This window comes from Dicentrarchus labrax, unplaced genomic scaffold (assembly GCF_905237075.1).
Source record: "Dicentrarchus labrax unplaced genomic scaffold, dlabrax2021, whole genome shotgun sequence".
Classification (NCBI taxonomy): Eukaryota; Metazoa; Chordata; class Actinopteri; family Moronidae; genus Dicentrarchus; species Dicentrarchus labrax.
In genome coordinates, this window is record NW_026136721.1 from 8,329,687 (window position 1) to 8,345,194 (window position 15,508).

Here is a 15,508-nt window from a genome sequence, read left to right on the forward strand (position 1 = left end):
ACTGCAAATGTGTGAAAGTAAAGTATATGTACTAAATAGATGATGAATAACAGTCTGTGTTCAAGTGAGAGCAGACTGTATGTGAGAGGCCCAGAATGACTTATAGCCTGTGCTGCCCCTTATACACATAGACACATTTCTCATGGACTTATGCATTCTCATATGCATACATTTCCATGCGTGTTTACACAACACTTTTTCTCATATAGATAATTCACAACAAAATGTGAAATGAAGAGGAGGGCTCGAAGCTACTGTGTCATGTCACCAGTGTGTACATTTAATCATTTCTCTGCATATTTTTAATGCTTATTACCAGTAAGTATCCCCTTAATGTCTTCTTTAAGCCTTCCATGTCTTTAAATGCATTCACAACTCCACACTTGAAAGATCTGCTTCTTAATTGCAATAATTTTCATCCACTGAATCGCTCCAAGATCACTGTGGAGGAAAATCTACAACTTGCAAAGTGGGTTAACCGCCAATTAGGAGCAGCAAATAGCTAAAGATCAAGCAGCGTTCCTGCTTCGAATCCTAAAACCACATCATCGTCAAAAAACAAACAACGCAAAGGTGACAGGTGGATCAAACGAGCAACACATGAAACTGCAGGTATCACAAAGGTTCAAGACTCCCTCAGTATTCTATGAGCATCTCTTCAAACTTCACACGTCCCAGAATAATCTGCTCGAATGGAATTGAAAATAGAAAATGTATATGTTTTCTGTTATCTCTAGAAAAAAAAATTGGAGAAATGAGATTTTAATCATTTGACGGCATGACACACTCTACGTTGCGGCTGCATGTTTAAATTAGGCTCAGCTTCTGTGCGTTCTGATGCAGACTGAAAGGAATCAGGCTAAATGAGGCCACAGAAGACTGATTATTTGCTGACTAATAAGCAGCCCAGATTGCTGAACATTAGTATGCCACGGCATATATAACCTCTCTAGGACACGCACCTCTGACAGGTCTTGATCAATTCTGATGCCAATGAAGACGTATTATTTATAGATATGGAACAAGCACCTGAAAACCCTGTTTCCCAGGTATGTCTCACTTTTATATTAGCAATATGCACAAGTGGTGAATCTTCCAAAGAAAGATGTGACAGGCTAATCCACAGAGAGGAGCGTTCCTGGCTCAATGATCCCCCATGAGTCTGACAGTTTGAGGTATTCGGAGACGTCGGCAGGTAAAACTTGTTTACATCATTAAATGTGTGTATTGCAGTGTTCCCCCCCCCCTTTCTGAATCTTCATTACAGGGTGAATTTATTAAAGAAACCACAAAACTGTTTTCAGTTTCATTACATGCATCAGTGTGGCAAGAAACTCTGAATATGCTCCTGTTCTCGGATCATTCTTTTTTCTCTGTAATGAAACAGTGCAAAAAGATCTGGTCCCCCGGAGAAATCTGGTCTCACGTGATTACAAAAATGAGATGTGAGAAAAACAAATAGTTCATAATGCCCTGCAGAACATGAACCCAGCGCATTTCCCTGTTTTGGGAGCTTCAGAATGTGTGCTAATACTCTGCATTTCATATTTGTTTATTTTCCCTTCTTGTGCCCCAGGAAATGGTAATTGTTGTTTGTATATGCATGTTTGGGTATTTTGATCCATGATGATATTTTCTCTCCTCCATCCAAGGACAATTACCAAACAGTATAGGAGATAACAGTGTTTGCTAGCAGCAAAGGCATACTTTTGATTAAAAAGAAATAATGGGGAGATATTTTAAACACCTAAAGCTTTGCACAGACACAGTTGTTACTGATCCCCACCCGGAGCTGAGGCTTCCCTTTGCATGACTAATGTCGCTGCGCTTTTTCTTTATGCATTTGGAAACCTTCTAAAACAACCTTCCGAGATGCCAGTTTTTTCTTGTCTTCTCTGTGATCTGTAGCTTTCAGAATCATTCCCAATGTAGAAGCTCTTCCCCTGATCAATATTGTGGGTTTACAGCAAAGGATGAATCAGATTTTGAAGGTATGATTATAGTTTGAAATAGACAGGAAAAGGAAAAAAAATACCCCCCCCTCCCAAAAAAAAGGACAGCACTTAAGTTTTTAACAGTTATGAAATTGAATGTTTTTGTGCTGATTCACTAACATTTATTTCAGTCCTGAGCAGAAAACAAGCACTCCAACTGAATGAGTACATGCGGTTGGGTTTAGACTTGAGAGAAACAGCAGCTGAAGGAATAATAATACAGTAACCTTTTGGAAACCGTCTGTAATGGTGCATTATACGTGGCATACAGGATGCAGCTATGTTAGCTTTTAGCATTTGCAAAAAACTGCTGTCACTTAATTGTAACGATAAAACCTGTTTTCTTAAAGGTCCAGTGTGTAACATTCAGGAGGATCTATTGGCAGAAATGGAATACAGTATTCATAGATATGTTTTCGGTAGTTTGATATCACCTGAATATAGGAATCGCAGTGTTTTTGTTTCCTTATAATGTTTTTATCTACAGAGGGAGCGGGTTCTCTTTTGCCCATGTTTCTACAGTAGCCCAGAATGGACAAATCAAAGACTGGCTCAAGACCTATTGTGACATCACCCATTAGTTTGTGGAGTTCCGTTTTGAGGCCTTGAATTTGGCGTTATGACAGTTTGTCAGAGCCAGTGGACGTGACGTACTGCGAGTTGAGCTGCTCTCATTGACCGCGCAGTGTCACCTCGTCCGTAGCAGGAAACAATGGCGGCCGGGTTACACACGATCTTATATTACACATAAACAGTACACTAAAATATGTCCGTAAAAAGATTTTAGGAGAGAAATAGTGAACGCAGTAACAGAATATTGCTTCATATTTGATCTGACTCACTGAGTGACCTGTCAATCACAAGGTAGCCACGCCCAAAAGCATACCCTGCTTTATGGTCTATTTTACTCTAAATGGGACCATCATCAATAAAGTGAAGTCTAAGTCTAATTTACTAAATGAACATCATGCTGTATGGAAGAAGACTGAAACTAGACACTGAGTTCATAAACTCATCAGGAAACTGTTCTCTGAGGTCGTCTTTTTTATTCCGATATTTGCAGTTGATGTTGTGGTGTCAGGTCTTATGAACCAGTTTAGAGTCAAGGTATAGCAGGCCCATCAGGACCAGAACTTCTGACTCCTGCTTCACTGTAGCTGGAAAAAGTGAGCGGAAGTTAAAAGACAAATTGGAAATGGAGCAAATGAAAAATGGTTGTTGTGGCATCTGCTGCCAAGCAGTTGCACATCCAGCAGACACAGGGCAACATTAGCATTCATTTGAAGTTGTGTTTTTGGCCTCCTGATGAATGTAGGTCCAATATTCTCCACCTGGTCCTGAGAATAATATCTGTATCGTTAGTTGGTAAATCTTTATGTTCACCAACAAGTCAATACATTTTTGCTGTTTGGTGCTGCAGTTAGCGTAGGTCAGTTTATCAGAGCTTTTTTCTGAAAATGTGCCTATTATTATAGAAGCCCATTTCTGCCAATGTGACAGGAAAAAAACTATTCAGTAAGTAAATATAATGTGAAACTTTCTCAAATTATTGACTTAGTATCTCAAAATAATGAGAAATTTCTCAAGTCAATTTCTGACTTTGACTCTTTTTCTGTGTCCCATTGGCAGAAATGGGCTTCCATAGCCTGCTGCAGCTTGATATGAAATCAACTGACTGAAAAACAAAAAAATGAGCTAAAAGACACTAAAACATCCTGTATAGCCGAGGGGAACTGGTGATAATTCTCTGTGGGCACACAGTCTTTTGCTCCATTGTCAATATAAAAAAATATTGATTAGTGCAGCTTAAAAGTCTTGAGTTAGGCTTTTTCAGCTAAGCAGCTGAAGCACAGAACCACGGAGGTTAATGTATTGATGAGCTTATACCAGCTTGCTGTTCACTTTCGGATTTTCTGTGCTGCCACTCACCTTTCATCGTTGCATTGCTGTAGTTTGAATGTGGAGAAAGTTATGGACTGTAGCTTTAACTTTTTGTTAAGCAACATGCCACAAAAGATAACAATGTTCTTCCTGTTTGTCTCTCTTGTTATCTTGACTGTAGCAGGCAGGGATGACTGGTGATCCTGGAGCTACTGCTCCAAGTTGTCTTTGACACTATGGCAGCCACCGTTTCATTAGTGGGATTTCACTCTATTTGTTGTTTGGGTCATGTACATCCACGATATCATCTCCTCTCTTTCAGTCAGTGCAGCCTCCATACAAACATACTAACATTAAGTGAGTTAAGTAATTTCCCCCTGGGATTATTAAAGTATTTCTGATTCTGATTGCAACTCACCGCTTTTTGCAAAGGCAAGGCTACCGTTTTCAAACATCCGTTAATCACTGCATCTCTACTCTCACACTGTGGCACGCAGTCACCAGCTACAGTACGTCCCGTCTCAATCTGATGCCTTCATGCTCCTCTGCACATCTCCAAACTGTCAGAAGTGAGTCTGTCCAGAGGCTGCAGAGTCTCTGCTGGTCATGGTGGAGGGGAATCTTGCCTCATCGTCATATTTACAGTAGGAGCCCACAGGCCTAATTGGCATGGTCAGTGATGGAGCATATGCACTTTCCAGTGGGAGCCCATCTGACAGGGCCACTCGCTGATGACTACCTACATAGTCTCCATATGTGGCAGACAGAAGGGCCCGTACGCACACTGCCCTTCAACTAATGAAGCCAAGTCACCCGGCGTACACCTCAGCCTTTGAGAGGACTTTATCGGGAATCTGGATACCTCTCACAGCCTGCATGCACATACGACATTACACACACAAACCAAAGCCATATGGGGCAACTCAGAGTTGCAAAAGCATAACTGCTCCCTCACCTTCACCTACACAGAGACGGATATTCACTGACCCACATATAGGCATGCAAACACACAGCAGAGTGACTCAGAGATGCTAAAAACATAATTGTACCATTACCCTCACCTTCACCCCTCTCTCTTTCACGCACACACAAATGTACACTCGCTGAAGAAAATGGTGTTGAGATGTGACTGGAGAGAGAAAAAAGAAGGGGGAGTGAAAGAAAGTGAGGGACTACAGAGAAAGAGAGAAGCTGCGTGGTGCGAGTGTGAATTCAGCCTCCAGCTGGGCAGCTAAATGGACTTGGTCAGTCATTAGCATGCAAAGGTCTAGTCCGGACATTTAAGGTTATTCATTCCCCAGGCTAATCCTGCCCATGCTGAAAACGCCCAGCTACTTCCTGAATCACTCTTAATCAATGCCTTTTTTACTACTTGTTGTTGTCCTGGCAGTTATTTTCCACAACACTCCAAAACCCTGCCAGACACGGCTTGGCTGAGTGCACTGCACGTTTTGAGAGTTTTGGGGGCCGCAGATGTTGCCGCATATTTAATAAGCTTGATCACAGGAGCCCCAACCTCGCAATGTAATTCCGCTACCCAAGGTGCATCTGTTCTGCTTGTACTCACAGGAACCCCATGCTGGCGGAACTCTTTCACAAAGTCACACAAGTCATACAGTGGCTCGGCTGCTGCCTCAGTAACAGGCAGTGGAGGTATCAAAAGGCAGCTCGGGCCAAGGAGAAACAGCTGGATATTGGCCACGCGCAGCGTGGTGCACGACTTAAAGGCAACCAATATAAATTGTACAGACTCGGGTTGTTTATTTTACTCCGTACCCTGGGAAATATCTTCGTGCATCACCTGGCTTGTACATACAGCCGTTTTCCCGATAGCAAAGTTGGAGATAAGGATACCAGCGCATCACAAGCCACTACATTATGTGAATAGATGTTCCTTCATTGGCAGCATCTCCTCTTCGCCCATGCCATATCACCAGACCATTGTGCTGCTGGTTACCCACAATGCAGAAGGGTCATCAGATAAGATCACCACAAAATATCCCTGGGGATTTTCACAGTGTTATCAACATCTCACACTCACAAGCAAGAGAAGTAAGAACTCTACACAGCTGTTAAGGACTATATTAAACTGAAACTGCAGCGTTCCCTGTGAAGATTTTCTCGCCTCTTTTCTGCTTCTTCTGAATTTTATCCATTTCAAATACACCTCCAGTCACAAAGTAAACAGATTGTGAGTTTCCGTGCTGCTTTACTTCTTTTAGGCTCGGAGCGAAATGTGATGTTTCTGCCTCTGTTTTTCCCCAAAGACCTTGGCTGACCTACTTTCCCTCATCCCATGCACCTTGAGGGTCGCTAACGGAATAAGGAATATTTACAGTGGAGTGTTTAGAATCAATCTGATATGGTTAAGTAATGAGTGTGAAACAATTAGAGGGGATCACGTTAAGCAATGTGTAGTATGCACGGTGGCTGGCGTGGGTGTCGAGATGAGCTCAGTTTCATTCTGACAAAGATATTTGAAAAGACTAACGCCTCAGTGATTTCTGTCACACAATGTGAACTAATCAAGGTACATAATAAAAGACAACATTGTGTGGTTTTAAAGAATGGCTGCTCATTTAGGTTCCATAACATAGCGGTGCTACTGCAACCCACAAGTTAAGGAAGTCAAGTGCAGTTTTACATAATGGGAGGGGTAAAATGGTCATCCTAAATCACTTTAGATTAGGTCCATTTCTGTAAATGCATTTAAATGTTTTGGGACATTAAAACACAGAGACAGACGATAAGCTAAGTAAAGAAAGAAAGTAAGTAAATTGTATTGAGAACTCCCTCCAAGTCCATACTCACAGTTTGAACATTTGTTTGAGAGTTAGCCTAGTTTACAGTCCCTTCTTGCATATGGGATCAATTAGCACGTCCCTTTGAAAGATTCAAAATATCAACCTTAAACTTTCCAATTGATTAACTGGCTGTCTTAATTATACCAAATTACAGTATAAAGTCTCTAATCTCACACTTAACGACATAATGACATCAGAGCACACATTTGATCTGCTATCCAAATGCTTTGGCTAACCACCAAAGTAGTAAAGCAGGAATCTCAAACTGTCACCCCGGGGGCATTTCCAGCCCTCTAACCACCTCCCTCAAGCCCGCGACATAATGTCAAACAAATATAAATCTAAAAAAAATATAATCAATTTAAAACTACACCTTCATATACATTTTGTTTGGTGCGGAATAATGGTCAGAGGGGCCTGCAAATGTGTGCAAAGGGTAAATAAAAAGAAAGCACATTTCAGACCCTCATTTGTTGTTTAGCTGCAAACAAAGATGATACAAAAATGTATAAAAACTGCTGTTGGCATTTTTTTGTTAAGTATGATGTTAGTAATGAAGATATTTTCAGAATATTGTGCTTTCTTACAGTACATGAATGTTGAAGTGGCCCTCCTCTGAGATGACAGTACCAGCAGTGGCCCCAAGGCAATTTGAGTTTGAGACCCCTGTAGTAAAGATAAAGATAAAGATAAAGTCTTTTTATTGTCAGTATACACAGCATTTACAGCATTTTACATACAAACTTGTCCTCTGCATTTGACCCATCCTATATACATTACTATATACATTAGGAGCAGTGGGCAGCTGTAGCACCCGGGGAGCAGTTAAGGGTTAGGTGTGTTGCTCAAGGGCACCTCAGCAGTGCACAAGAGGTGACAGTCCACTCTCCATACTGTGGTCTGTGGGGCTTGAACCGGTGACCCTCTGGTGCCCAACCCAAGTCCCTACTACTGCCTTCAGCATTGAACAATGTATATTTTTCCTTTTCCTTTTACATCTTTCCTCATCCATGAAAATTGCAAAAACGTTTTTAGACTTGACGGAAGGTTGATGCATCGATAAAAACAAAATGTGACAAAGTGCAATGGAAACAGCGAATAAGTCATAACCTACATGAACCAGATGGCTCATTTGTCACTCAAGCGGAAGAATAGTGGCTGATGAAATGTGGAGTGATGATATTGTCGTGCTCTCTTCTTCTGCATTGGTTTCATGAAATTAAAATTGGTGCCGTCAGCTGTGTATCTCGATGAGCTCAACTCCTAACAGTAGTGTCAGGAAACATACTTTTTCTTTCTTTTGAAAGAGCTTTTGAAGATTTCCCAAATATTCTATTAAAATTTGCGCTATATTTGGATTGGAAACCTAACACACAGACCTGTAGAATAATACCCTACGTGGACCTACCTGGACCCAATTTTACTAAATTTAATGTGTGTAACATTTAGTAGGCTCTATTAGCAGAAATTAAATATAATATTCAGAGATATGTGTTCATTAGTGTATAATCACCTGAGATAAGGAATCTTTGTGTTTTTGTTACCTTGAAGTGGGTCCTGTTCTACGGAGTCCACCATGTTGAACTGCCATGTTTCTACAGTAGCCCAGAACATACAGCCATAATGGATACAAATAGTTGCTGTTTGTTGTCCTTTCTGTCAATTTTGCATTGATACCGTTTAACTTGCTAACTAGACATTTGATCAATAGGCCTGTGTATTGATTGCAGTGCTTGTCTCGTTCTGCAGGTGATCTTGATGCTGACCAAACTATTTGACTTCAACCTCAACAGTGTGACTGAGAGTTCATTATGGAGGTAAGCTTATCACACTACATGAGCTAATGACATTTATAGCCTCAAGCAGCTATGAGACTGAACCTCCGGTTCCCAAGCCAAGTCCCCACACACTGAGCTACTGGGTTGAGCTGTGTTTAGAAATAAAGAATACCTATACTCATAATGTGAATTAATGCAACATTCAAAGCTTTTAAAGGAGACAGCAGTCTAAAAAACATCTCTTAATGACAAGCCTGAATAGCCTTATGACAAATCCCTCACATGAAATCAACACCACCGGAGCTGGCAGTGTTATCCAGCAAATTACCTTGACCAGCCTTGAACACAGTGTAGCCTTGCTCAGAGCGTCAACCTCGTTTCTGACTCGATTCTGATGTGTCTATTCCATTTAAGAAGGAGCTTGGCTACATTTATGTCTTAAATAAAGAGAGTCATAACCAAAGAAGATCTGAAGAAGTATTGGGTATTGAAATGGGTTTTTCAATGTATTCTTCCCTATGAAATGTATATACACCGATAAGCCATAACAACCTGTGAGCACTGACAGGTGAAGTGAATAACACTGATATATCAGGCAGCAAGTGAACATTTTGTCCTCAGAGTTGATGTGTTAGAAGCAGGAAAAATGGGCAGCGTGAGGATCTGAGAGACTTTGACAAGGGCCACATTATGATGGCTAGACGACTGGGTCAGAGCATCTCCAAACTTGCAGCTTTTGTGGGGTGTTCCCCACATTATGACCAACAGGGGGCCCAGGTGGTCATAATGTTATGGCTGATCGGTGTATATATATTTTATATATATATATGCTCTTTAGGAAACATTTGCAAGCATGATCAAATAGGCATTATTTGAGCAAAAATATCCTATGTGCATTGTAATAATAATGAGCTGAACTCAGCTTCAATGTTAAAAACGTTACTATTCACACATCAGTTTCTGTCTTTGCAGTGTGTTTTCTAAATCATTTTCCCCCCAGTTTCCAAATAAATGATGATTTGCTTGTGTTTTTGTCTGTTGGCATGTGTTTTCTTAAGTTGCAGTGCGTTGAGCTCTCAGTGCCACCATACAAACTATCTAAAGGCATTAGATGTTTTTATGACAGCTGTTATAGCAGAGAGTTAAGGGAAGCTACAATGTGAACTACAAAGCTAAACCAAAACGAAATTGTTGAAATATTTAATTTAATTTTCACTTAATTTGATTCTATTTTAATTTAAATATTTGTATATATGTATTGAATGTGTAGCGTTAAGTGGCGACAACTTACATTTCATTGTGCAACCCTGTGTTGTAAAATGAACTCAATACTTTGAAATAAAATTCTTTCAGCTTTTAACCCTTTAAGCATTTCAAGATAAAAAATGGCTCCATGTTTATTGTGCTGTTCAATGCTTTTCTGTTTTGCAAGCTTATTCGATCCTACAGAATTAGTTAGAAACTATGGTGGAGGTCCCAAAGTTTATAGGGGAGAAATGCACAAGGCAACTAGATGATTGCCATTTTAAATGTAATGGTGCAGTTGTAAAAGCATGGTGCGTTTGGTTTGAATGTTTTGCTTGGTATAAGCGTCACATAGCTTCAGTGAAGTGTATGAAGCTAATGCTCATGATGCATATGAGATACTGAGCATGGAAGTTGAGTTTTTGTCTGTATAGCCTATTCATTAAAGGAATGGGGTTATGGGTAATATGAAGGTGAAATCAAGACCAGTCAACACTGGATATTCATTCATTCATATGTTGTTTATGTAACAGCATACAGTATGAATACCCAATTCAGTGCATGGACAATGGACAGTAAGGCCAAGGCTACCTGTGTCATTCGTTTTACTTCAATATTTTGTCCTGAGCCTCAGTTCAACCATCTTTTTATTGCCACTGTTTTCTAGATGAATAAAGCACTCCTAGGGATATGGAATTTAAAATCTGTCATGAGCTGTACCTGTACACTGAGATTTATACTTAAGCAGCTTAATTTTCTACATTAACGTTTGGGCCCGTAGAACAAGGTTGAACATTTAATTCCCTGCTTCCAAGGTTAATTTTTATGCTGCAAGGCAGAAAAAGAACCAAAATCATATATGTGTGTTTGCACCCTGACAGATTTTTGGAACTTTATACGTATTGTGCCTAGTGCTTAAGGTAAAAAGGGGGTCAGAAATATACAAATTGGATATCTTCATCTTTTGATGTATCAGAATAATTTGGAAACAAAAATGATGATGATAGCTATTACTAACTCTTTAATGCAATACAAAAATTAATGTGTCACCACTGTTAGCTGAACACACTTTACAGGACTTTAATAATTTATACATTAGATGTAGAAGGTTTTTCTGGCCACTTGGGGGCAGCACAACAAGATGTAAATACAACATTGACATTTTATCACCTTATAAAGTTGATATGGGTGAGTGTGTTGTTAAACACTGGCTCATTTACTCATGAGGAAGGCACAGAACAACATTAGCATTCAGTTGTGTTTGAGACCACCTGATGAATGTAAGTTTAATATTCACTGATGAGGAAAGTAGTTAGTTGCTTACTTTGTCTGTCTTTCACTGCTGAGCTGACAGCATTAGTGGGTTTCTCAAAGTGGCAAAGATGACAATGATGAGAGCTGTTAGAGTGAATCAAGCAGTAAATCTGTGAATAGTAAATCTGTGAGCCGTAAAGCCAAAACAATTACCTGAGGGCTGCTTAAATGCTCTTAAAGCTGAGGGGTACTTCAGAGTCAAGTGAAAAGTTGTTGGGGGTAGTGATAGGATCTGCATTAAAGTCACTGCCAGTGGTACTTTTTTGTTAAAATAAAAGTTAAATAAATGAATGGACTGTGAATTTGTGCATCATCACCACAGTGAGCCAGGCTAGCTCCAACTCTGTAAATAAAGACACAGTTCAACATTTTGGGAATACACTGAGTTACTTTGTTAGAATGAGATGAAAAGATTGATAGCACTCGTAGCACTCTAAAACAGTGGTAAAAAACAAAACAAAACAAACACCAACAACGAAGTAGTCATTAGCAGAGAAAATAAAAACTGTAAACTTAAATGTAATTAAAATAAAAACATAATCATGCTGCCACAATAAAATGTTCCTTCACCTTTCTCAACTCCAAGCGATAGTGCCCCCACAAACATTAATGGTGAGTTTAGAGGACATTCTGGGATTCAGAATGTCAGTACTGGGACAAAATAATCAGGGAGAGTAGAACAACTGTATTTTGACTGCTACTGGCTGCCTTACCTGCCATGTCCAATACGCCGACTTATGGCTATAATAATAGAACCTTTAGCAAAACCTAGACTTATATTGCATCATCAAATTGTTTGCAAAGACTATGCCATAACACTTTTGGATTTTGGAACACATTCATCTAATTTTAGTCTCAATTTGTCTCAAAGTAAAAAACCCTTTAGTGAACTGCTCTTGTGTATTTTTATATAGTCTTGACAGGTTGACTTGACTGTTGACTGATGTAGAACTGCTGTTAATGGATGAAAGTAACAGTAAGATGCCCTTCATTGAGGAAAAGGGCATCATTCACGGAGCAAACAACGCACAATTTCCACCGAGGCTGCCTAAAGGCTTAAGCTCTCACCCAGAGCTATGTTAAATGTACCATTATGTGACGGCTGTTACCTCATAGAGGCCCTAGTGAGGCTATTGCTCTGTGTCTCTGATGATGGTACCACATTACCCTCGTAATGTTGCATCTACTACTGATGTTTCACTCACATTATTATAAATCTGATGCCCTGAGAAAACAGAGCTTCTACTAATGGATGGATGATTAAAGGTGCATGTGCAGAAGCAGACAGATTGACAGAAAGACAGATGAGTGAACAGATGATATACAGTTTGAAAGAGCGCAGAGGATAATGACGGTGCAGAACATTTGTGGGCAATTTACAGCCAGGAAGACAGAGCAGCAAAGCAACAGATAACTGCATTTAAGATAGCCAATTGGTCTGCCAGAAATCCAGCACTCCTCAGGGAGAGTTTGAAGCTAAACTAGGCATCTCTGCCTGTAGTTGCCCCAAATAGCAGCATGAGGTAACAGCTTGAAACCTTTATACCTTGAAATCACGTGGCATGATGTGATCATGCACAAGTCTGCCAACCTGTCTGTCATTGCTTTATGCCAAAGAACATACAAAGCAAAATATCTCACATCATAAGCTTTGATACAAATAACTAGGCTTATAATTGCGTGTGTTCTGCAGCGGCCTAAATCTACGACTGGACAACCAAAGCCATTTTAGCTTTTTTCAGCGATTACTGACCATTGCCAGGCCTATGCAAGGCATTTAGAAATAATAAGACCCAAACCTGACCCAAAGCTTCACTCAACACCAGAGCTGCCAACTCTCACGCCCCTTTTTGCTCTGTGCTCCACTAACGGTTGAGCAAGCTTCTGTCAGTTTTCTCCTTTCCTGCACTTACATACATTATGTATGTTATGTGTTAGGCTCATCTATGTTCAAAAGACAACCGATGGGGTGCCCTGGTAGCTCACCTGGTAGAGCACCCCATGTACCAAGGCTGAGTCCTCACCCGGCCTGGGTTCGGCTCCGGCTTACGACCCTTTGCTGCATATCGTCCCCTCTTTCTCTCCCCCCTTTCCAAAAAAGACAACCCAATTTTAAAACACTTGCTAAGTAGCTAGCTAATCTACATCAATTGTGAGCTAGTTGAAACCCAAAGTTATTGAAATTCTAGCTAGCTAGCTAATTTACATCAATCGTTAGCTAGTTAGAGAATGTTTTGCTAACACTAGTTAACTTAAGATTATATATATATATATATATACAGGAAGCATCCACCATGGAGAATACGATTAGAGGCCAAGATAAGGGCAACACGGAGAGAAGTTAGCCAGCTAGCAGAGCTACAGAAAGGCAACATGGTGAATAAAGGGGCACCCAGGAAGTACACCAAGCTCTCCATACCCGAAGCACTTGAAACTGCCAAACAGAGACTAACAGCACTGGCCACCCGGTTGAAGAGATACACCAAGGAGGCAGAGGCCAGGAGAATAAACAAGTTGTTCTCCACTGAACCAGCCAAGGTGTACTCTCAATGGCAGGAAGGAAATAACAACACGCCAGACCCACCAAGAGCTGAGATGGAAGAATACTGGAAGGCCATATGGGAAAAAGAGGCATCACACAACCCAGATGCCCAATGGCTAGTGGACCTAAGAGCAGACCACAGCAACCTCCCAGAACAAGAACCAGTAACCATCTCAATGGCAAACATCCAAGAAAGAGTGTCAAAGATGAAGAGCTGGACAGCACCAGGCCCCGATATGATCCATGCCTACTGGCTGAAGAAGCTAACAGCACTCCATGAACGCCTAGCAGCACAGATGAACCAGCTGCTAAGGGATGGGTCCCACCCAGAGTGGCTAACCCAGGGCAGGACGGTCCTAATCCTGAAGGACCCTAAGAAGGGACCCATCCAACTACCGGCCAATAACCTGTCTCTCCACAACATGGAAGGCCCTGTCAGGCATCATCGCGGCTAAGATGAGTAAGCACGTAGCTCAATACATGAGCGGGGCTGAGAAGGGAATTGGTAGCAACACCAGAGGAGCCAAGCACCAGCTACTGGTTCATAGAACAGTCGCCCGAGACTGTAAGAGCAGGAAGACCAACCTGTGCACCGCCTGGATCGACTACAAGAAAGCTTACGACTTAATGCCCCACACGTGGATACTGGAATGTCTGGAACTGTATAAGATCAACAGGAACCTAAGGGCCTTCATCCAGAACTCGATGTGAATGTGGAAGACAACCCTAGAAGCCGACTCAAAGCCAATTGCCCAAGTCAACATCAAATGCAGCATATACCAAGGAGATGCGCTATCACCACTGCTGTTCTGCATAGGCCTGAACCCCCTCAGTCAGATCATCACGAAGAGTGGTTACGGGTACCAATTCCGAAGTGGAGCAACAATTAGCCACCTGCTCTACATGGATGACATCAAGCTGTACGCCAGGAATGAGCGAGAAATTGACTCACTGATCCACACCACCAGGATCTACAGCAACGACATAGGGATGTCATTCGGATTGGACAAGTGCGGCCAGATGGTCTCAAAGAGAGGCAAGATGATCAGAACTAAAGGGGTTGATCTACCAGAGGGCAACATAGGTGATATCCAAGACAGCTACAAGTACCTTGGTATCCCACAGGCTAATGGAAACCATGAGGAAGCCACAAGGAAGTCAACCACAACCAAATACCTCCAGAGAGTAAGGCAGGTCCTGAAAAGTCAGCTGAATGGCAGGAACAAGATCCAAGCCATCAACATGTACGCACTACCAGTCATCAGATACCCTGCTGGGATCATAAGCTGGCCAAAGGAGGAGATAGAAGCCACAGATATCAAGACAAGAAAGCTCCTCACCATGCACGGAGGGTTTCACCCCAAATCCAGCACCCTGAGACTGTACGCTAAGCGGAAAGAGGGAGGCCGAGGACTAGTGAGCATCAAGGCCACTATCCAGGATGAAACATCAAAAATCCAAGAGTACATCAGAAAAATGGCCACCAAGGACGAACTGCTAAGTGAATGTCTCAGGCAACAGAAACCCAATAAGAGTGCGGAGGAAGAGGAGCAGACAACCTGGAGGGACAAGCCCCTACATGGCATGTACCACCGCCAAATTGAAGAAGTGGCTGATATCGAGAAGACCTACCAATGGCTGGAAAAGGCTGGACTCAGAGACAGCACAGAGGCACTGATCATGGCAGCACAAGAATAGGCCCTAGGTACAAGAGCCATAGAGGCCAAGATCTACAAGAGTAGATCTGACCCAAGGTGTAGACTATGCAAAGATGCCCCTGAGATAGTCCAGCACATAGTAGCAGGGTGTAAGATGCTAGCCAGTTCAGCGTACATGGAGAGACACAACCAAGTGGCTGGAATAGTGTACAGGAACATCTGTACCCAGTATGGAATAGAAGTACCCAAATCCCAATGGGCCACACCACAGAAGGTGGCTGAGAACAACAGG

General features: G+C 41.6%; 1 protein-coding gene across 6 annotated transcripts in view; it reads left to right on the forward strand.

Moving 5' to 3' along the window:
• Positions 1-15,508, forward strand: part of LOC127355318 (VPS10 domain-containing receptor SorCS1) — a 163,172-nt gene that overhangs the window by 65,867 nt on the left and 81,797 nt on the right. For all 6 annotated transcript variants that reach the window (XR_007881734.1, XM_051386084.1, XM_051386082.1 and 3 more), the window contains exon 2: positions 8,429-8,496. Coding sequence is in view for 5 of the 6 variants with exons in the window: in XM_051386084.1 (XP_051242044.1) it covers positions 8,429-8,496 (68 nt within the window). In the remaining variant the exon portion in view is untranslated. The remainder of the gene's footprint in view (positions 1-8,428; positions 8,497-15,508) is intronic.